The 24,431-nt window shown below is 40.4% G+C and overlaps 1 protein-coding gene across 22 annotated transcripts in view; it reads left to right on the forward strand.

The window, feature by feature from the left end:
- Positions 1-24,431, forward strand: part of UNC79 (unc-79 homolog, NALCN channel complex subunit) — a 266,834-nt gene that overhangs the window by 156,438 nt on the left and 85,965 nt on the right. For 14 of the 22 annotated variants that reach the window (XM_019462133.2, XM_019462137.2, XM_053889744.1 and 11 more), the window contains 7 exons: positions 91-270; positions 1,758-1,823; positions 10,202-10,488; positions 12,765-12,947; positions 13,536-13,698; positions 16,216-16,365; positions 16,948-18,165. In XM_019462133.2, coding sequence (XP_019317678.2) covers positions 91-270; positions 1,758-1,823; positions 10,202-10,488; positions 12,765-12,947; positions 13,536-13,698; positions 16,216-16,365; positions 16,948-18,165 — 2,247 coding nt within the window. The remainder of the gene's footprint in view (positions 1-90; positions 271-1,757; positions 1,824-10,201; positions 10,489-12,764; positions 12,948-13,535; positions 13,699-16,215; positions 16,366-16,947; positions 18,166-24,431) is intronic. The other 8 variants (XM_053889736.1, XM_053889737.1, XM_053889747.1 and 5 more) reach the window with 6 other exon arrangements.

Consider the following 24,431-nt stretch of genomic DNA (forward strand, 5'->3'; position numbering starts at 1 on the left):
AATCTTGAAAATATACACAGATGGATTGTTTCAAACTAGTTGTGCTACGTAGCCTGTTAAAGAAAATGACATCTGATTCCTTTTGCACAGCTATCACTGCTGTAAGGACCAATGTCGCTAATCTCAGTGATGCGGCATTGTGGAAGATCAAGAGGGCTCGTTTTGCGAGGAACCGCCAGAAGAGTGTGCGTTCTCTGAGAGACAGCGTGAAGGGGCCTGTGGAATCCAAGAGGGCCCTCTCCCTCCCTGAGACCTTAACTTCCAAAATTCGTTGAGTATCTTCTTCCATCCTTCCTTGAAATCTGTTTAATGTCTTTCTCAGGCTGCCTTGTCTTGTCGAATGTTCACAGAGAGTAGCATATTTAGCAAACTGAGCTCCTTCAGCAGTTTTGGGCTTCAGATTCTCTAGAGGGTCACCCCAGGGATGTCAGTGCTATGGGGGGCTTTTTCCAGTTTGTGGGTGAAGCAAAGCCCTGGTCCAGCAGTAGATTGTTTTGAAATGTAGACGGCAACAAATCCACTGAGGCCTGGCCAGAAACGCAGAAGCCCCATTCGCTCCTAAGTCCTATGATACGAAGGTGTGCACGACCAACCTTGTAACCAAAGAGCTTCCCCAAAAAGACGTAGACAGGTCAGACCCATGGCAGCGGAGGAGGCAGAGTGGAAATTTGGCGTACATTTGCTTTTCATGCATGATGGAGACAGTCAAACAAGCTCCCAGACAAACCAAAAATAAGGGTTGCTTTTGAAAAGGAAGAACCAGGCTGAGGAGAAGTTGAATTTCTGCACAACTTCGCCAGATAATTTATACATAAAAAGAAGCTTCATCGCCAACTTAAAAAAAGACCACATATACTTGTTTTCTAAAGGTCTTTCTTTATATTGCACTTGGAAAGAGAACAAAAATTTCCCTAAATTACCAAATGACTAAATGACCACTAATGATTAGCAATGGCTCGTGAATGACGAATAATTAAAAATTCATAACTAAATCACCATACCAGTGAATGGGCACATTTAAATACGTTACTAACTTGTAAAATTTATTAAATGATTTAATTTTTAAACAACTGCTGTGATATCCATAACACAACCCCATAAGACATATTTCTTATCCTGTCAGAAGTGAAAAGGTTTGCTTTTTTCATTGGCATTTATTAGAAGACAACCTAATATAGCATAATCATTTTGAATCATAAATATGATTTGATTTTATTTATTGCATTTTTCTCTAATTTATGACAAGCTATAGAAATGTGATTTTGTGAAGTTTGGAAGGAGTCAATGAAAGCCCTTTAAGCCACCAATAGCTCAGTTTTTCAGGGAGCAGAGATAATAGCAGGTGGCCATTTAGGAATAACCTGTATTAGTGCTAGGCTACAGGAAAGACTGAATCAGATCCTAGAAACTGATATCTAGATTAAATAAATGACAATTTCTATGAATTTCTCAGTTCTTTTATAACTTAACTCGTCACTTTGGGGATATAAAGTTCATTTATTGTTCTTTCTTGTTAACTGACTCCACATAACAATTTTGAAGATTAAGAGTTTAAATAACATTCAAGGATGTTCTTGAGATTCACATAAAACCACAAAGCTTTTGTGACTCAAACATCTCTTGTGCAACATTAATTACAAATGGGACAACGAAACTTGAACATGCCCCTCCTATCCAGTGAGTTAGCGCTGAGTGTATTTTCTAGGCTCAAGTTGTTTTTAATGCTTATTTAAATAGAGTTGTTGTTGATTTTTAAGCTATGAGGTTGACCAGGCATGAGCAGTCTGCTCCAGCTCTCGGTGGGACACCCGAACAGACACCAGGTAGGTACTTCTGACGTGGAAGGGCTGTGTGCAAGTGTCCATACCCCAGGTGCACAAGGTAAAGAATGCAGTGCCTGTAACTGGACCAGAGTGGTAGATTTAGGGTTTGCAAACTGGAAGGGTCTTACCCCAGAGGCCCAAGCATTTGAGCCCCTGACATAGCAGTTCTGTCTCTCTTAACGTGGGCAGATGACTTTTTGATCCCATTCACTTTTGGTCCAGTAAGAGGTATCACATTACCTGAATATGCACTTTTTTCCCAGAGAGCCGTTATGACTAGAAGTATACATTCTGCTTATATTTGTATGTGTATTTACACATAGAAATATTATGTTCATCTATACCTGCTATAGGAAAAAACATACATTTCATTTACATTTTAAAAGGTTATACATTGGAGCCACCATCACTCACCCATCCCCCGTAGCCATCCTTGATTATTTGCGACTCTACGCGCATTTCTGTGTCTCTGAGGAAGGAGGATTTCAACTGTTTGGAAGACCATAGGATCATATTCAACTTGGTTCAGTGTAACTACCATTTGATGTCCCTTGAGAGATTACAGTTCATCATGAAGGATCGATCCTAAGGATTGAGGGGGCACTGGCAAGGCTGGGACAGATCGAATGTTGTCTGTACAAATGCCACAGTGCATTGGGAGGGTTGTGAAGGGTCTGAATACCTGCTTTTTTGTCAAAAACAAACTTGGTAATTACCACCCATTTATCATGCTTTAGAACATTTGGTTTTTCATCTAAGAATAGTTTTAAGATAAACTCTTCAGAATGGCCTCAAAAGGAAAATTTCAAGTAAGGAGGCTTTTCAAGACCGTGTATGCTAAGTGTTATAAAAAATGATGCCAGAAGGAGAGGCAGCTAGGGGTGGAGTGGGGGGGAAGAGAGAGCCCCAAAGATTATGAATGCCAATGACAGGTGTTGGCCGGAGTGTATTTTCTCTTAAAATTGATGAGAAAGAAGGATCAGCAAGCCCTTGGCTGAGGCCCCCTACCTTGGTGTTTGCATTGCTCATGCCTCAGTTGTACTGGGATTTAAAAAAGAATAAAAGTAACAACCTCTGACCCTTAGCTTCATTACCAATGTGGAATCCATCCAGTTTCCCTACAATGAGGTCTTTTTGAGATGAGTCTTAATGCAATTTCATAAATTATCTTTTACCCCATCTTTTCTTTTTGTCATAAGTCTTAGTTGAATTAATTATTCAATTAAAGTCTCTAATTATTATTATTACCCATTTTCACAATCCAACCAAAGGACTCCTCTCACTTCTCTTTGGGGAAATGTATACATATGTTTCTTGAAGTTAAAAAAGAAAAGCCTTCAGGGGCACCTGGGTGGCTCATTCGGTTGGGCATCCCACTCTTGATTTTGGCTCAGGTCATGACCTCAAGGTTCATGAGATGGAGCTCCTCATCGGGCTCTGCGCTGACAGTGCAGAGCCCACTTGGGATTCTCTCTCTCCCTCTCTCTCTCTCTCTCTCTCTCTCTCTCTCGGCACCTCCCCCTCTCTTTCTCTCAAAATAAATAAATAAACATTAAAAAAAAAAAAAGCCTTCAGGCCTTAATTGTCCCACTAAAAGTGACCAGATAGAAATGGGGCAGATAACAGCGTTGTTTATATGAAATATAAAGGTAAAGCTCCTGGAAAGGTAATTTACACCACCATAATAAAAACTCGTTTAGATTTGGAAACAACTGGCTTAGCTTAAGAGGCCATTTCAAACTAGTTTTTCATTTTTGCATTATTGTTTACTAGACAGTATATTTTTTACCTTGGGAGCAAAGACATGCCAGGATAATCATAAGATTATACAGGATGGTTTAAGATAGCAATTAAACGGAAACTGAAGAACTTGTTACTTGCGGGACATACTTTTGTTCCGTCCAAGTCTTGAGCTTCTCTGTGCAAGACCTCTTATTGACTGGGCCTGAAATATAGCATATGCCCTTTAATTATGCAGCAAGACTTATTTTAATTGCTGTTTAGGCTGAGCCTTTTGGCATTGGATTTGTAACTAATGGCTTTTTTATCTTAGCTTTTACATATTACATACGGCAAATTTTGCATCAGAAATACACTTGTATAGAAGGTGTACTTCACAAGGCTAGTGAAGAGCTGCATTCCTTTATGACGTTTATGAGTCAAATCAAAGACCTTTGCTCATAAATGAAATTCCCAGGAAATTATAGCTGGAAAATTAGAGGTATGTTAACATTCTCATTTTACAGAAGAGGAACCTGAAGTTCCCAGAAAGGAACACGTTTCACAAGCTGTTGGTGACAGATCTGGGTCTCAAGCCCAGGCATCTTGATCTCTGGTGCAAGGCATGCATGGTAACTGCCAACTGGAGCTCAGCACCTTTATTTAATCCTAATTGATGAAATGTTCAGTTTCACCTGCTAATCTGAAATTGGTATAATTATAATTATTTATAAGGTATATTTTCACTGATTCTGTGAATACCAGGAATTACCTTTGGTGATTCAGAATACCTGTTGAATATTAATTGAATATAATATAACAGTTTGATAGGTTGTAACAGCCTACCAGTGAAAAACTAGTATCTACCCCATGTGGTCACGGGGAGCTTAATTATAACCTGTTCCTCATCCCCCAGACTAAAGAATTAAATAATGATAGGTATATAATAATAAGAATAACATTTCATATATGTATAGTACCTCTTTATCTACTAAGAGGGTTTTTAATATGAGTAATCTAATTTTGATTTCACAATTCTGGATATGTATAAAGTATTATTATTATTAATTTTGCTTTACATGTAGATACGAAAACTGAGGTCCTCAGAGATTAAGTAATTCTGCTTAGATAATTTGCTCAAGATCACATATAACTAACTAGTTGGAGACTAATGCTTGAGTTCAAGAGACTTGATTTGCTTTCTCTCCACTATAACTACCTCTTGATGCATTGATGTTAGGGTGTTCCTGCCCTGTACCACATAAAGACTAGTCTGGTTATGGAGCTAACCTGGGCATTCATTTCTGCTACAGTGTGCCTTAAGGTCATGAGCGTCCACACCAAAAGAACTTCCCATTTAGGATCCCCAGATTGATCTAGAAGTATCCTAATCCCTAAAGCAACATGGGTACTCTCATTTCTACTCCAGCCTGCAGAGAGATCTTGAGATCTCTTGGTCTGAATTTGTATCAACAAGAGAAGGTGTCCAATGCTACGTAGCATTGATAAAACTCTCTTGTATGGGCCTCTCCTTCCCCCGCCCCCCCCCCCCCCGTTAGTGTCCCAGCCTAAAACTCCAAATTACTTCCAAAGAAGTAATGCAGAGCATTACAAATGCAGAGCATTACAAGTGCAGAGCAAGCAGAGCAAGCTCAAATTACTTCTTTGGAAGTAATTTGGAAGGGCTCTCTCTTTTCTTTCTAGAGGTGGTTAATAACTCACATCTTCACTAACTTGCAAAATGCCTATTGATCATTAAGATCCAGTAACTCAAAGAGAACAGTTATTTTTATAGGAATGCCCTGTTTGAAATAATCATTTTGGGAAATGATAGTTTCTATTGAACAAACATTTATTGGCCACCTGCAATACTAGGAAATATGAAGAATGCAAAGACACATCAGAAATTTTTATATTCTCAACTTGCTTGTAGTCAAGTAAGGGAGATAAAGGATGAACATAAGTAAGCTCTCTTCCAGAGTAAATGTGACAGTGCTACAGGTTGGTTCACATCAGGTACAGCAGGTACAGCAGGAAGAGACTTGGGGGGCAACAGCCAGGCCTTGACTGGTGGATAGGGTGGGAAGGCATGGATGTGAGATAGGAAGAGGCAAAGGCAAGGATGGGGAGCACATGACAATATGGAGTTAGTCACTGGCCCCAGCTTTACAGCCCTTTTGTGGCTGTGCACACACACAACAGAACTGTGAATGAAGGTCTAAGTTGGGTTGATGGGCCAGGGAGATCGATGAGGTGGTGTCATTAGAACTACCAACATAATACACACTCATTTACAGTGCTTGATCATTGGTTTCTCTGAACAGATGCAGAGCAAGCTCATGGAAGTATGCTTCCTTCCTCTACCTAATTATCACTTGTTGGCTTGACAGGGGGGTCAGTGAGTCCACTTACACAGAGGAATATTCCCTATTTCCTTAGCCACTTCCTTGCTGTTTGGGGACCTCATCAGTTTTTTTCCTATATAGAAGAAGTATTTATTAGAGATATTTATTTGAATTCAGTGTACTTAGACACTTAGGAATAATAAGCATCTAGTATATGTCAGAACCTGCCCCATATTCTGTGAGCGGTATAAAAATGGGTAAGACATAGCATTCACCTTCAAGGAGCCTTTGTTCCCGTAAGGGAAATAGGCAAATGAGTAAATAAAAAGTTCTGCCTTATCAAAAAGAATAAAATCTTGCCATTTGCAACTATGTGGCTGGAACTAGGGGGTATTATGCTAAGAGAAATTAGTCAGTCAGAGAAAGACAAATATCATATGACTTCACTCATATGGGAACTTTAAGACACAGAAGAGATGAACATAAGGGAAGGGAAGCAAAAATAATATAAAAACAGGGAGGGGGACAAAACATAAGAGACTCTTAAATAGAGAGAACAAACAGAGGGTTACTGGAGGGGATGTGGGAGAGGGGATGGGCTAAATGGGTAAGGGGCATTAAGGAATCTACTCCTGAAATCATTGTTGCACTATATGCTAACTAATTTGGATGTAAATGAAATAAAATAAAATAAAATAAAAAGTTCTGCCTTGCAGTTTGCCACATGAGAGTTAGGAAATGATAATGGAAATTTCCCCCCATTCTTCTCTCCCATCTTCCCTCTTCTCTTGTCTTTGGGGATTTATAGAATTTAGGGATCACACCCTAAATTCTGAGAGGCTGAGAGGAGGGTGGGGATATGTAGTAAGAATGGCTTCTGAGATTCATAGGATGAGATTGGCTGGGGTTGGGGGTGCTGGGAGAGTATATCACCCTGAGCAAAGATACAAGGGTGGGAAAGTATTGGCTATGTTCTGAGATCCACATGTAGCCCAGCTTGTAAGAATGTTGACCATTTGGGGTGGAGTAATAGGAGATAAGTCTGGAAAAGCAGATCCTGATCCTGCCTGGTTTCAAATCATCAAATAAAATTATATTACACTTTGGAGTTTCAATCAGTTGTGCCACTCTGTGGACAGATTATGATGGAAACAGTCCATGGTAAATTTATGGTAGGAGTGACTCTGCCTCATGATTATAAAGATACTTAATTTTTCTTTAGAGAAATGGTAAAAGCAAAAATTCAACACGTTAAATCTCCATAGTTAAAAACAGATACAGGAATTTCATAGACTATGATGCAAAACTAGAATTCCAAAGTGTTTTAATTGTCACATCTTAGAGAAAATATCATAGTCCTTCAGTTTTAAAATGGAAATTTCATACCCTTTGTAGATAACTAAGCCAGTAATACTGTCCTTATCAATAAAGAAAACTCCAGCTTTTCTAAGCTCATTTTTCTTAGGGATTTGATTAAGGAAACCTTTTTTTTTTTTTTTTTTTTTTTTTTTAATGGAGAGTGTCCCAGTGACAAACTTATGCTGTTGTAAAGAAAGATAATAGACACGGCATAGACTTGCAAAGCCCACACTAGAGGAGTAAATTTTGGATTGAAAGATTTTTTTTTTCCACTTTATGAAAAAGTTTCATCAACTATTTCTTTTTTTTTTCTTCAGTACATTTAATGGTTAAAGATCACTCGTTATTGCTTATTCAGGGGAAGCAAAGAAAGAGCAGCAAACTTAAAACTAAAACACTGAAGATCAATGAAGATATATTTCAAATGAAAATAGGGCATTCGTGAAGTGGTACTTAATCGTTAGGAAAATAGGATTTGACCAGAAAGGTTAGGTTACATACTTTTTAAATGAACGTCTACTTACAATGGGAAGGGTTTTGAAATATTTAAAAGATGAAGTCTGATGATTTGTTTTCTAGACCTGAACTAGGATGGAATGATATGAGGAGCCAGTGTCTTAGTTCAGCCTTGTTTGGAACCCCCTTACTTCTGTATTGAGGTCCCTGGATACTTAGGGCCATAAACAAAGAGTGACTCCTTCACAAACGCTCCTTTGTTCCATTTTTAACACGGGGATTTTGGAGTCTAGCCAGTCCGAACTTGGAGGTGGCTTCACAGGATAGTGATACAAAGTCCCTTAAATTTTGCCCCCACCCCCCACCCCCAGCTGAAATAAATTGAGGAATGGAGCTATATTGTAACAGCCATCACTTGCTGTTACAATAACATTGAACCCTGCAGGGAGCCTACATTCTCACACTTGTGACATTCTTGGCCTGATCTTGCCCAAAGCAATAATTCCTTCTAGTTGTAAAGTAATAGTCTGGAGAAGAGAAAAAAAAAAAATCAAGATTAAATATTTTTCAATGCCGGAAAGATGGTTCTCTAAACTTTTCCTATTTTGTTTTATGAGGATTTACATAGGTATTGCTTTTGGTCTGATCTTCTATTTCAGACATTTAATTTAATTGTAATATACAGCAATGTTTCACATTTCTGGCCTCTTGGTAACATAGGGTGTTCCACATAAATGACTTATTTTTTCCTGATGGCTGATGTGTGCCTCATAAATAATGGTGTTAGCAAATTATTGATCACTGTCATTGATGCATATAGAACACTGTAATAAACAGTCCTTAGGTTTTATAGGAATAGTTTTTGGTGAAACCTTCTCTAAAGTACATTGCACACATTTACTCTTCATACACAGACTCTATCAGATAGAAAATGTTAATGTCCTAGGGTCCTATTGAAGTTTGTCGGGTGGTTTCCCCTAAATGAGAGGCTCTTAGACTTAGTTGACAATGTTGCTGTTCACCCACTGCCAATGACCCCTTCTCAGTATATCACTCTGGAACAGACAGACATTATTCTGAGCATCTGGGGAAAACTAGACAGCCAAGCTTGTTACCTCACTTCTAAACTAGTAAATTCTGAAGTTGACATTACTTTCATGCCACTGCTCTAGGGAGGTGTTTGGCCTTGAGACAGCTGGTTTCCTCAGTCCCCAGAAGTAGTATTTCCTCTTTCTCGTTTCTGTTGGGTGTGTCCTGAAAGATTGAGACTTGGCCAAATTAGTTGAGGAGTTAATGGATATAAATTACTACCTACCTCCTCTTTGTAGCCTTCATCCCACAATTATACCAGATATAATCAAGGTCTGGTTTATAATGGTTTGTAACCAAAGCCTGTCATTGTTTAGCAGAACTTTTCTGGCAGAATGAGAGACGAGAGTGCTGGTGTGTGTCACCTAAGCCACCAGGCAAAAACCTTGTTTTCAACTGAGAAATTCTGATGTTGCCTGTCAAAGAAAGGGCACGAATTCAAACCCCAAATAACCCTTGAATAAGGCCCCAAACATAAATATAGAAGAGCTAATCTCACTCTTCCTTCACCAAAAGTCCCAAACCAAGCCAGATCAGAAGAGGCAGAAAAACAAGTGGAGACAGGGTATAATTTTTGACTTTGAAAAATAACAGAGACAAAGTCAGTGTCAGGGAGCTGCTCAGATACAATTATTTGTTAGGTTAAGAGTAAGTCAAGGACTGAGGCATTTTTTCTTTCCATGTAAACTCTCAGCTCACCTTCATGTGATACTTTTCTGTTTTCAAAAGCTCATGCTTCTTTCTTTCTGTCTGTCCCCTCCCTTATATGTTTCTCATTACATATAGCAGGGACTATAATTTATTATTTATAACTTTGGCTATATCCTTCAAAGAGCACACACTGCTAATATCTCAGGATTTGGAAAAGAAAACTTTACTCCCCCCCCCCCCGCCCCCCGCCACCCCAACCAGCTGATTGATGAACATATCTGAATTGAGATAATAGTTTAAACAAAATAACTCAGTGGATGTTTTTGTGCTCAGTGGATTTTAGGATATTATTTTTGTGGTTATCTTTATGTGCTTATTTTACAAAGCTGGAAGAGAAACTTATCTTTATCATTGAGGATAAAACTTTGCCAAGAGACTTAAAAAATTGCTAAATACAAAGCTTATTTAGGTATTTTTATTGCTGTTCAAAGATAACCGTGCTTTCTAGTACCTTATTTTTATTTCTATTCCCTTATTACTCCCAAATTACTTGGTCGTGGATGGACACAATAACGTCCACCCCTGGACTAATGCTTTGCTCGGTAGCCATAGTTTGCCTTTAAATTTGCCCAGAACAGACCCTTTCAATATTTAGTGGAAGCAGCTAGAATGGTGCTTTATCGACACCATTTAGTGTGATTTTAGTGTGAACTTCCCTGTGAGGGAGCCACTCACTGATGGCCTTTCTTGCACTGACAGGACAACAGTCTCCTGAGAATGACAACACCATCAAGGACTTGCTCCCCGAAGATGCTGGGATCGACCACCAGACAGTTCACCAGCTGATCACAGTGCTCATGAAGTTCATGGCCAAGGACGAGAGCAGTGCCGAGTCAGACATCAGCAGTGCGAAGGCCTTCAACACAGTCAAGCGGCACCTGTACGTCTTACTCGGCTATGACCAACAGGAAGGTTGCTTCATGATCGCACCTCAAAAAATGCGCCTGTCTACTTGCTTTAATGCGTTTATTGCAGGAATTGCCCAAGTAAGTGTAAGCTTTCAGGAGCCCTATTGTTGGCGTTTTAGGAGAAGCAAGTCATTAAGTTCCATTTGGCCAACATTGGTTTTGTGTAAAGGTTTACACAAGTCACTTTATCAGGTAGGGGTGTGTGGAAAGGAGTATGAGATGAGTAAGACTTACAGGGAGTATAGAATTTTGGGGTGGGGGCAGGAGTGAAACATACCTAACATAAAATTTACCATTTTAGCCATTTTTAAGTATATAATTCAGTGGCATTAAGTGTATTTGCATTGTTATGTAACCACTATCCATCTCTAGAACTTTTTCATTATCCTAAACTGAAACTCTACCCATTAAACAGTAAGGGAGTGTAGAATTTTTGTTTATGGGTTTTTAAAAATCTCGTATCTTTTTTGGCTTCAAGTGGAGAATTGAGTTAATCATACGACTTACTCCATGTTACATTATCATCACTGGCTTTTTCCGTGTTGTCTCTTACTGCTAACTGCTGAATTTTACACCGTGGTGTACGTTTACCATGCTTTAACTATCCAGTCCCCCCGTGATGGATAGTCATTCCCCCAGTGATGGACACTCATATTGCTCCCATCTCCTCACCACTCCATACAGCTCAGCAGTGAACATCCTGCACACGTATCTTATCCACCACTGTGAGAATTCCTTTCAGATACGGATAGAGGGCAGAATTAATGTTATTATTGGGTATATGTATGCCTAATTTGACCAGTGCTACAAATCTCACTCTCCAGAACCAATCTGCAACGGGTGTCGAACATGGGGCTAGAGAGAAATTGCTATGAATTTCAACTCTGCCACTGTTATTAACTGTTATGGCCTTAGGCATCCCCTGCTTCTTTGCTCATTAGTAACAGATTTTTGTTTTTGAAAGATTAGAGACACCATATTGCAAAGCCTTTAATCAGTGCCTGTCTCATGGTAGGAGCTCAGTGATGGTAGCTTTTATCAATTAGTTCAAATAGATTGTAATATAATGAACACAGATAAGCAAATTGGCAGCAATATGTACGTAGTTGTCTTTTGCTGATCCTGGTAACTAGACGGATCAACCCGAATACTCAGTTGTTTATGATGAAGGGATCCTCCATTTCAGGTCCAGACTCCCCTCCCTTCCTCTTTTCTTCCCTCACTACTCTCTTTTTTTTAAAAAAAAAAATGTTTTTAAGTTTATTTTGAAAGTGAGAGAGCACAAGCAGGGGAGGGGCAGAGAGAAGGAGAGACAGAATCCCAAGCAGGCTCTGCACTGTCAGTGCAGAGCCCGATACAGGGCTCAAACTCATGAACCCTGAGATCATGACCTCAGCTGAGATCAAGCGTTGGACGCTTAATGGACTGTGCCACCCTGGCACCCCCTACTCTCTTTCTATATTTATATTATGCATATTTATTTTAATAAAGCAAAAGATTAAATACGAATCTCCAGGAAACCCATGACAAAATAAGTCACTAACATTTTGGTGTATACTGCTGGCTCCAAATTTATATACATTCGTATATACATATATACATGTATACGCGCACATATTTTCTACAATAATGGGATCATATTATACATGTGGATAAATATACGTAACCTCTTTTAAACTTTATTATGAAGTTGATATCATGTAAATAGATTTGTATCATATCCCATTTAATGGCTACATAGTGTTGTCATACAAACAATCTTTCACTTAACTAATCTCGTATTGTTGACTATGGAGGTTATTTTCAAATTTGGAGTGACTATAAGGCTGGATATCTTTATGTATACATCTTGCAACAGTTGTCTGATTTTTTCCTTAAGATTTATTTAAATCTGTATTGGGGGCTGTAAGTACCTTTTCTTACTTCTGAATAGATATTGCTAACTTGCTCTCCTGAAAGGCTGTGTTGAATAATACTCTTGCCAGTGACATCTGAGAATGCCTGTTTTCCCCAGTGATTACCAATAGTGGGTGTTTTAATTGATTCTAGTTTAATTCTAGTTAATAGTTTAATAGGACATTTTAATAGATAAAATTTTATTTTTAATTCATAATTTAGTGGATACATTAAACAATTAGATAATTAAGTGGATTCAAATGATTTTAATTTACAAGCTTTTTATTTCTTGTAGGGTTTAACATTTCCCATTCTTTGCTCATTGGCCATTACTGTTAATATTTTGTGAAATGCCTTTTAAATATTTTGCCTATTGTTCTGATGGTTCAAATTTTCCTTTAGGCTTGCGAACATTCTTTACAGCTTTCCTTCAGTTACTAGTATTTTTCCTCTTTCAGGTTATGGACTATAACATTAACTTGGGCAAACACCTTCTCCCCTTGGTGGTTCAGGTGCTCAAATACTGCTCTTGTCCTCAGCTACGGCATTATTTCCAACAGCCACCTCGTTGTTCCCTCTGGTCCCTAAAACCTCACATCCGGCAGATGTGGTTGAAGGCCTTGCTTGTCATCCTTTACAAGGTGAGTGGCTGTCGTTACTCCTTTTTAGGGTGCAATGATTCTCTTAGAGAGGAGAACACTGAAGAGATCTAATTTGAGAATTTTGTAGGAGAGTAATTTGACCTTCAGAGAAGGAATCATGATGTACAATTAGTGTTGAGAAGTCAAAATCCATGGGAATAGAAATAGAAATAGAGACCAGGCCAGTGGAGGTGCTACAAATGTCAAAAACAAAAAATAACAAATTGTAGGCTACTGAGATCAACAATCTCTGTTTATGGTCAGAATCTCAGATTTTATCTTTGTTTTAATTATTATGTCAGAAAACAAAGAAAATATTTAAAATTGCGTTCATGCCAGAGAATTTCCTTGAAAGGAATTGTAACTGTGAACTGGCACGCTTTGCCGTCTGTGGTTTGGTACAAGTAGAAGGGAATGTGATCCCTTGTCAAAATAAGACCATAATAAAAACTTAACGGTTTTGCTTTTCTGTATATTTCTTTTTATCACCCCGAGAAATACTGAGAAAAACATCCAGCAAGATCAAGTGGAAAAACTTACCCTTCAAAATAACTGTTTATATTTTTCTCCCTCCATTTTATTGAGCAGTATCCATACCGAGACTGCGATATCAGCAAGGTCCTGCTGCATCTGATTCACATAACAGTCAATACACTCAATGCACAGTATCATAGCTGCAAGCCCCATGCCACGGCAGGACCTTTGTACAGTGACAACAGTAACATAAGCAGATACAGCGAAAAAGAAAAAGGTACTTTACCTATCTCAATTCTACCCCAAACTTAGCTTGAATATGTAATACATTTCTGGACAATGTTTTTCAGGAGATAGTGGAACGCCCCCTGGTATCATTCTGGAATCAAAAAACCGCCTACTGCTTCGTTAACGTTCCAACTTTCCTATGAATGTTGCTGCTTTAATTTTTTTTTTAAATGAGCATTCCAGAGAAATAACTGATATGCTTCTAAAGCCCATTTCATGAGAAATGTGTTGTAAAAAAAAAAAATTGTCGGCAGTTTGGTTAAGTAGCCTTTGTAAGCCTTTTCCTGTGCGTTGGAAGCATCTTGTTTTGGGCTGTGAAGTACATCTTGGTCAGCACTCCGTGGAACCATGAGCCATAATCTTGTCGTCTCTAGTTTCCTCCTGAACTTTGTGCTCACAGATTTGAATGGAATCTAAATTCGCTCAATTGCTTCTTCCTAGCCTCCTTGTTCAGTAACAATTGATTTACGGCAACTGAAATGCAATTTTTGCTGCGTGGGTTTAAATTATTTCCAGTATCAACACTTTTTATATTGATAGCTTTTCTGCAAAGAAGGCAGTAGAATGAAACTTTAGATAGAGTAAAATCCCAGCCTGGATGTTTTCAGATGAGAGATGAAGAACCAAGGTGTATGTCTTTAGTGCAAGTCACAAGGTGTCTAGACTTGTAAAAGGTGACATCATCTAATCTAATCCTGGGAGAAGGCCAAGCACCCCATGACCCTTTGTGTAGATTCTGACTTGTTAGGACTGCTCTGGAAATACCTCACTAGGATGGATTGGACCAGTGTTCATTTATTGCTGAAAGGTCCAAGAATCTAGGTTGGCCGTAGACGGGAACTATGAGACCGAAGTTCTTTAAGTTCTGGTAGCACTCCAATCCTTCCTGAAGAATATCTTGTCTACCAGCTTTGGTCCTAGTTTCTGGAAAATTGGATAGACTCAATTAAACTACAGAGGTCCTCAATCTGGGCTCAGCATTTGGGCCAGTCTCACATGAGCCTTTCTGAATGGGAGGAGCCATCTTGAAGTCCTTCCATCTCTCATTCAGTATGTTTTGAGAATTATTTCAAAATTACCTAACGGAAGTCACATAACTATTTCCTTGAAAACTGTATTTTTCGAAAGGGAATATATTTTTTAAAGGATGTAAAGAAATAGAACAGATCATTGTGTGGCATCTCCCCAGAAACGTGGGGATCTGATAGGCTTTGTCTTCTTTGCAGATGTTTTGTATCATTTTGATCATTAACACTTAGTTATTATTTGACCCAAAGAGATTAGTATGATTATCTATCATCTGCTGCTTCAAATTTCATTTAGTGGTAGAGTCTTGTGTCTTAGGACAGGATTAATGCTTAAAATTTGGCTCTCTCTTGTACTCCCCGAATGCTCAAGGAATCTTAAATCGCTATAATACACCCGAGCCTTATTTTGTCATATGGGTAGACATAAAAATAGGCCAAGTACTATGATTTCAGTGATATTCACCTTGACTAGTAGGTTAATTATGTTTATTGTGGTATTAAATGCATTTTTGTAGTGTTTTGTTTTGTTTTGTTTTGTTTTGCTGCTTTGTATAGGGCTTTGGCTTTTCCAAAGGATGAAAGAAGAAAATTTATCAACTGAACTTTGTGGGTTGCAACATGGCAACCCTTTCCTCATTAATATGTTTTTGGGTTTATCTTTGATTTAAAAGTAGCTAAATAGGGATAAAAGAGTACCAGAAATAATCTTGCTAGGCACTCTAAGTGACAGGTTTGTTTACGGAGCCTCAGGATCATCGGCGTCAAAGAGGCTTTCTAGGATTCATAACAGTTACACATGGCAAACTCCCCAGAAAAGGGTCTTACTTTAATAGGGGGGAATGTTATTTTCTGTTTTCTTTTTCCTTTGTTTACTCTTTCAGTCCATACTCATTTGTGGAGCTTTTGAAATGACCAGTGGCTTCTCTAAGCTTTTTCTGTGTGTTGTGTGTCTCATTACCAAATGTAGAGTACAGTATTTTGCATTCACAAAGTATAAGGTGCATGTACTGTTAGGCTGTGTCTATGCCAGTTCTCAAATCCCAGGAAGGCATATGTTTTTGGAAAGGGCAAGACCTACTCATTGTGTTGAATTCTCTTTTGCCAAATTAGCCTGAAAATTCACCCAAAGCAGGCATGTTCAAGGAGTGTCACAGATTCCCGAAATGTATGCGTTATCCGATTTTAAGAGCATTGGAAAAGTGTCCCCACGAAGGCCCTATTAGAATATTGAGATGCCTCTCTTGAAAGTGCTGCCAGTTGTCACATGGGAAATGAGAGCCACCTTGTAACAGGTTGCTCTGTCAACATTTGGATAATTTGACATCTGGATGAAATACCAAGCTGTGGCCAGAACTTGAGCTGGTGTAGAAACCACCTCAGACTTTGTTCCCTCATGCTTTCGTTGAAATGCTTGTGTAGACACAGCCTAAGAGAGAATAACCTCCTAAGTGTAATTTTGACTTTCTCTCCCCAATTAGAAGAAGATAGTGTTTTTGATGAATCTGATATTCATGATACACCTACTGGACCCTGCAATAAAGAGTCTCAAACTTTTTTTGCAAGATTGAAAAGAATAGGCGGCAGCAAAATGGTGAAATATCAGCCGGTTGAGATGAATGTTCAGAGAAGTATGAATTTTTTCCTCTTAGTAATTTTATGCAGAAATGTTGTACTCTACTGTTTGTTTGGGGTGAAATCTTAATTTTATTATGTTACTACACATTTTAATACTGTTGATTTTATATATATGTATGCACAAACAGTATATATATATATGCATTTATATATATACGTGACTGGATGGATACATCATTAACGTCATGATCGTCTTAGAGGGCCATTGCTTGATTTGATTTGTTGCAAAATGTTTGCTTCTCTTCCACACAATTTGAATACAGTTTCCTAGATCTGCCTCAGCCAAAAGCGATTCCCCTCTCCTGTGCACAAATGAATAGGGCTGAGGAATTATCCTGAAGCCTGATTATGGAAATAAGATCTTAAACTGCCATTTCGGGTTCTTTCATTCCAGAGTTTTTCTGGTTTTCGAAATTAGAATTGAACTTTATAAAAACTTGGCCAGAAAGTCAGTTTTACCTCCTATTGGAGCCGGGATTGTGGTTATGATTTATGCCAATTGTGTGCCCAAGTATGAGGGGGAAAAATGTGACGTCTCCAAGTAAAATAGTACTAGCTTTTTCTGTTTTAATCAGGTGAAATAGAACTGGCCGAATATAGAGAAACGGGTGCATTACAAGACAGCATTCTGCACTGTGTGAGAGAAGAAAGCATTCAGAAAAAAAAGCTGCGCTCTTTAAAACAAAAATCTCTTGATATAGGGAATGCAGACTCCCTCTTGTTTACATTAGACGAGCACCGGAGGAAGTCCTGCATAGACCGGTGTGACCTAGATAAGCCTCCCGTCCATGCCGCTTACATCATGCAAAGACATGACCACGGACGTCCCAGACAGAATTCTGCTACTCGGCCCGACGACCCCGAACCACCCGAGAACCCAGCAGTGGAAAGTTTCCAGGAAGCTCGCAGGCCCGTGATACCCGAAGTTCGGTTAAACTGCATGGAGACGTTTGAGGTCAAGGTTGATTCTCCTGTAAAGCCTGCTCCTAAAGAGGATTTGGATCTGATAGATTTGTCCTCCGATTCAACATCTGGGCCTGAGAAACGCTCGGTGCTCTCAACGTCTGACAGCGACTCCCTTGTGTTTGAGCCCCTTCCCCCTCTCCGAATAGTAGAGAGCGATGAAGAAGAGGAGATCACGGGCCCAGGAAATGAGGGGGCCTCTGCTAAGAAGGCCACCTCCTCTCCCTCAGTCCCCAGCCCCCGCTCTGTCCCCAGCCTCAGCACGCCTCCCCTCGTGCAAGTGAGCGTGGAGGATTGTTCCAAAGACTTTTCTTCCAAGGACTCAGGAAACAACCAGTCAGCAGGTGCCACGGACTCGGCGCTCATAGCTTTGGAGGATCCCACGGACTCCGCAGAATTATCAAAGCCGGGGGAGCCACAGGACTTCCCCTGTGGCAGCCCGCTGACGCTGAAGCAGAAACGAGACCTCCTTCAGAAGTCATATGCTCTCCCTGAGGTGTCACTGGACGACAGCCCAGAGCCCAGCATCCAGGAGGAGAAGCCCAGTGGGCCGATGCCAAGTTCAGGGGCAAAAACCGTCCTCCTCAAAGTCCCCGAGGATGCTGAGAACCCAGTGGAAAGTGAGAAGGGGGAAGCCAGTGCCGAATCGGATACAGAACAGAATCCGGAGAGGAAGACCGAAGAGGAGGGCGCTGAGGAGTCCGAATTCAAGATCCAGATTGTTCCCAGGCAGAGAAAACAGAGGAAGATCGCTGTCAGTGCCATCCAGAGAGAGTACCTGGACATTTCCTTCAACATTCTAGACAAGCTGGGAGAACAGAAAGATCCAGGTAAGCTCCTCTCTCTCTTTTCTCCCAGCCTTGTGTTCGATCGAGTCTGTGCCTCTTTCTTGTTAGGGTCTCTCACTGACTAGGCATCGAAGTCTCAATCTTATAATGTCAGGGAGTGACATTATAATTGCTTCAGAATCATTCCGAATGCCTCCTGCTTACTAGAGCGTGTTGGATTCAGATGTGGTTCTGTTGGCTCCATCAGTGTTTCTGTGTTTGTTGTTTCTAAAGCTTTACAGTCAATTCTTGGCCTCCTTGGCAAGAAGAGGCAATAAATAGTTAACTCATATCAAGATATCCCAAATATCATCGCAGTCTTCCTTCCAAACAGAAAAAGTCATTAATTTGAACTCTGTTTGCTCTCTTTGTTTTCCTATATTTCAGCCAGCTTTGACATGTAGTCCAAAGAAGGAGCAAACATGAAGGGCTACAGAAAAGCAAAGAGCGTTTGGGAATGGTTAAGAATTTGACTGTAATCACGTAGGGTCCACAGCTGGTTGCATCTTCTAACCAAACGTCAGTAGTCTGGTGGGCATTTTGTGTCCTCAGGAACCGAAAAACCCAGCTTACAACCCAGACCCTAGTTCATGGGCACCAGTTCATGGTGAAGTTGTCACAGCACTTGGATTTCCTGCCTCAGGAGTCATTTCTCACATTTCCTTGGATGCACTGTTTTTAAGAAAGAGAATTTGGAAAGGTGGCCAGCCAATAGTCCACCTCATCCTAAAACACAGTCTTCTGCAGTGTTACCAGAATGCTGATCACAACACTTTGTGTCTCAGCTCAGATAATAAACAAACAAACAAACAAACAAACAAACAAACAAAATAATGTGGCTTGTTAGAAAAAATGAAATTGGCCAGGGATGATTATTGTAGTAGATTCATAGCATGTGGATCGCTGAGAACTGGCAAAGATCTTGGAAAGTTGTAGTGGAAAACCTGTCCTTTTCTGTACAAGGAGATACTCTGAGGAAGTCATGTGCCCGGTCCTACAGATAGGCAGTAGCAGTGCCAGAACCATTGCCCTGATTCTAGTCCTTCCTCTCCCACTGCTCCACACAAAATCAACTCCTAAGACGAGGCGTTCAGATCTTTTATTCACCCCGGTCATTTCCTGAGATTTCCAGCTGTTCTCTACCTCCTAGGACAGAGCTGTGTACCTTGAAAGGGGTCTGTAAAAATCTGTTGAATGAACATGAGTATATTTGGAAAGGGTCATGGGAAGACCCTTTCCAGGTAGCAGGAAGAATAAGATCCTGGTAATAACAAGAACGTTTAAGAAGGTTTCTAGGGAAACTGGTAAACCTTTTGATTGTTTGGAGCCAGGAAAATTGCTACATATAGATGAAGGAAAACATTGACCTGGAGACTATAGACTTTTATAGGGTAGGTATATTAGAAGCCATATAAAGTCTATAGGGGGGATACATAAGAAACTAAGTCCGCCATATAAAGTCTATAGGGGGGATATATAAGAAACTAAGTCCACAGAGTGGGTGTGTATGATATATAGGTTGTAGTGCGTGTGCGTGTGTGTGTGTGTGTGTGTGTGTGTGTTTTGCCTCCTTTATTCATCCTATGTCAGACTGTTCCCCAGGCTACCTGGGGGGAGATTGGTTTCATATTAATACATTTGTTATCAGAACAAGAGGAAAGCACCTGACAATTATGGTAATATGTCTTTAAAATGTTTCTAAGATATGCAGTACTGTCACAGTTTTATATCTGTATAGCATCCCACCTCCCACAGACACACAGATCTGGGAGCTGGAAGGAGGCCTGTGTTCTCAGAGGAAGACACAGGCTTCCCCAGACCTTCTTGCCTCTGTCAGCTGGAGTAAAGGGAGGCTCCTAGTCCTTCCAAACTCAGAGCCTTACCACTGCTGATTGCCTTGAACCACCAGGTCTAACCGCATCGAGCACTTTGTCTCATGCATGTGAGTCCCTGCAGGGAGGCCCAGGTTGCCCTTCTAATTTCCAGAAGGCTCTGCACATCTCCTGTTCTGAACCTTTGTTCCAACTTACGCTAACTACTGAAATCCTTCCCTCGTCCTTCATGAGCAAAATCTCATATATGCTCTCTCCTCTGATGGCTCCCTTCACGCCCTAGTCCAGAGGAAACCAGCTCTCCCTGAGGACACAGTTTTCCTCACTGCCTTGTGCCCTTGGGCTTGGGTCACGGGTAAGCACCTTCCTTGTTCATCACTGCCCCTTTCAGACCATTCCCACCTTACTTCTGAAAACACCCAGCTCTGAACTTCATATTACTGACCCCTGATTTTTTTTTTTTTTTAATCTGGTGACAGTTTCACTCCTGGTTCTTTTTTCACTCTTTTCTAAACTGTTTCTGCCTTAATTCTTAGTGATTCCAATATTAGAGTAGATGACTCTTCTGAGGCTCTGGCTTCTTAGTTCCTTGAATTTGTCTGCCCTAGTGACTGGTTTTTAACCTCCACCCCAGTTCAGCTATTCCTTCCCATGGTCACGTCACAGACCTTGTTTTTGCCAAAAAGTGCAGCCTTTCCATGTCATTCTCATGTCTCCTCTTCTCTGATTTCTATTTCCCTCTCTCTGGATGACGCTGTGTCAGTCCTACTGTCTTTCACGTCCCTCCCATACTTCACGTCTCCTCTCCTCTTCCTTACTCAGGTCAATCAGTGTAACCCTCCCCGGTGCTGCATCCTCCCTGGCCTTTGCTTTTTCAGGCTTGCTTGGCTAAACACAACCTTGTCAGATCCACCTTTCCACCTACCAGCATCTGTAGGTGCAGTAGGTACAGATAGGTATTGGATGAGTGTGACTGGAGAAAAACACATACCAATAGTGGCTGGTCTCATTTCAGATTCATGACGCCAGACCTCAACTGGCTCTTTAAACTACCTGGCAATCATACCATATTTCTGTGGCCCACTCACATTTCCATTCTCCTAAGCGACTGTGTCCTGGCTACTTGTGTTTCCAAACTTTCGATTACTCTTCCTGTTTGACAGAATCAGAAGAAATGTCCACAGCCTCCTGCTGCCTCCTCTGCCTGCCTTCCAATGTCTGCACTTGTACACCTGGCCTTTCTGGCTTGGGCTATAGGTGAACTATCTGGTTACTGTTTAAAGGCAGCCTTTCCACATGTGGACAAGATTCCACTTCTCTCACCTACTCAAGGACATAGGCCTAGAAATTCTCCTTTCTTTCTCCCTCCTTAGGCTTTTCTTCCTAAGGTATTCTTCACGTGAGCATACGAACATAATCTTATTTTTCTCTCTTACAAAAAAAGCTCTTGATCCCAGTTCTCCCAATTATTATCTCATTTTGCTCCTCCCCTTTTAGCAAAATGTTTTAAAGAGTTGCCTATACAATCATTATCTCCAGTTTTCTCCCATTCTTTTCTCTTTTATTTTTGAGGTTTATTTATTTATTTTTGAGAGAGAGGGCACCAGTGGGAAAGGGGTAGAGAGAGAGAGAATCCCAAGCAGGCTCCACACTCTGCACGGAGCCCAGTGTAGGGCTTGATCTCATGACCCTGGGATCATGACCTGAGCTGAAATCAAGAGTTGGACGCTTAACTGACTGAGCCATCTAGATACCCCTCACTCTTTTTTTTTCTAAAGAATTAATCATTCCTATGAAGTTTCATCCCCAGTGGTTCACCCAAACATCACTTGACAAGGTCACCAGTGGTAAGTTCTAAGCTCTTACCCGCCTCTCCCCATTTTACTTGGCTTCTCCGATACCATACTCTCTTTATTTTCTGCTTGTTCAGTGGTCAGTCCTTGTCAAACTCTTTTGTTGATTCTTCCTTATCTCCCTAATAAGGGAGTGCCCTACAGTCTCAGTCCTCTGTTTACACCCACTCTTCTGGGTGATCTCGTCTACTTTTATGATTTTACGTATTGTCTGGATGCTGAGACAACTCCATCAGTTGCCAGTTGCTGGAAGAATGCTGTGTGACAAGCATAAAATCTCTGCAACATCTAGGGATAAGTAATGGGTACTCATTTAATTGGACAGTCTATTGGTTACTGTGGATTGGCTAATCTAGGCTGAGTTGAGCTGGGTGGCCGACCTCCTCCTGGGGTCTTGGAGCTCAGGAGTATCCTCTCATGATGATGGCAGAGGCACAAGACAGCAAGCCTAATTGCACAGGTGCTTTTCAAGCCTTTGGTCATGCTATGCCTGCAAACATTTCATTAGCCAAAACAAATCACCTGGCCAAACCCCAAATCAGGAGGGAAATATACCCTGCCTCTTGTGAGGGAGGAACTTGTAAGTCACATGACAAAGGACATGGATTCAAGGAGGAGTGAAGAATTGGAGCCATATCTATCAAGTATTACACGGGATGTAGTCATAATAAAAAATTATCTGTTGGTTATCTGAAATTAAATTTTAACTGGGCATCCTCAATTTTGTCTGGGCACCTTAATCCACCTTCAGAATATACCCAGAATTTGGTCCCTTCTTATCATCTCCCCTTCTTCCACTTGGCCCTGAGCCACCAACACCTCTCACCTGGGTCAGTGGTGGCAGCTTCCTAACTGGTCCCCTACCTTCTACCCTTATTGTCTTCATATCTTCTCAACACAGCAGGTGGAGCAAGCCTTTAAAACATGAGATTTATACCATTCCTCTGATTATAACCCTCCAGTGGCTCCCCATTTCCTCTGTAGTAAAAGCTTAGGTCCTTTATATTCCTGAAGTGCTGTGTGGTCTTGATTCTCATTAGCTCTCTGACTTCATTTTGTGCTTCTGTCACCACATTGCTTCTACCCAGCTGCAGTGACTGCCTGCCATTTCTTTTTTTAAAATTTATATTCAAGTTTGTTAACATACAGTGTAGTCTTGGCTTCAGGACTAAAACCCAGTGATTCGTGTCTTACATATGACACCCAGTGCTCATCCTGAAGAGTGTCCTCCTTAATGCCCATCACACATTTAACCCATCCCCCCACAGGAAGCCTCAGTTTGTTCTCTGTATGTAAGAGTCTCTTATGGTTTTCGTCCTCTGTTTTTATCTTATTTTTCCTTCGCTTCTCCTATGCTCATCTGTTGAGTTTCTCAAATTCCACATATGAGTGAAATCATATGGTATCTTTCTCTGACTTATTTCGCTTAGCATAACACCCTCCAGTTCCATCCATGTTCTGCAAATCCTCCTGCCATTTCTTGAGCCCTCCCCACATAGCTTCACCTGAGGGTCTTTACAACTGGCTGTTCCCTCAGCCTGAAACAGCCTTCCCCACCTGTCTGCCCAGCTCACTCTCTCACTTCTTTTGATCCTTTGATCAAACACCAGGCTCCCGATGAGGCCTGGACCACACCCCACCTTTCCACCGGTCTGGCATCTTGGAATCCTTTCTTTTCTGGTTCTCTTCTACAGAGAATTACTCTTCTAACTTAAAATTTACTTTTATGTGTATTAATTACTGTCAGTTTCTCCCCGCTAAAATGAAAGTTCCCAAAGGCAAGGATTCTTGCCTGGTTTGTTTACTGATTGTATATCAAGTGCCTAACAGCTTTGGCAAATGTTTGATGATTGAACGGGTGGTTATGCCATTTTCTACACATCACTATAAAAACTGAATAAAAATATAAAGGGGCACCTGGGTGGCTCACTGGGTTAAGCGTCCAACTTTAGCTCAGATCATGATCTCGCAGCTTGTGAGTTCGAGCCCTGCGTCAGCTCTGTGCTGACAGCTCAAAGCCTGGAGCCTGCTTTGGATTCTGTGTCTCCCCCTCTCTCTCTCTGCCCCTCCCTGCTCATGCTCTGTGCCTCTATCCTTCAAAAATAAACATTAAAACAATTTTTTTAAACTGAATAAAATATTTTAAGCTAAGTGTATAGGTCTATTCAAATATTTGTTGTATGTCTTAAACTGTATACAAATGGAAGGTTTTGTAAAATGATTTAAGATTGAGCAAAAATTGGCCTGGCTTATGAAATCTTTGTACACTAGCAATTATTAACAACTACCTTACAGTAAAGAAATTACATTTCTTTAAAATTAGAGATACACCAAAGATTTCAATAAGCACAGCAAAACTCTAAAAGTCTCAATGGTCTTTCAAAGAATTCTCGAAAATGAACTTTAAGCTTTCTTGTTCTATATTATTGGTGGGATTATTGTGCCGTGGTAGCAGGCATACGTAAAACAGAGGCAGATGAGGGTGAAGAGAGGTGATTGCGTATGTATGTATGTATGTATTTATTTTATTTATTTATTTATTATTTTTTGATTGTGCATGTTTTTCACTAGAGGTTTGGGGACA

Source organism: Panthera pardus, unplaced genomic scaffold (assembly GCF_024362965.1).
Source record: "Panthera pardus isolate Hobbes unplaced genomic scaffold, ASM2436296v1 HiC_scaffold_24, whole genome shotgun sequence".
In the NCBI taxonomy this organism is placed as follows: domain Eukaryota; kingdom Metazoa; phylum Chordata; class Mammalia; order Carnivora; family Felidae; genus Panthera; species Panthera pardus.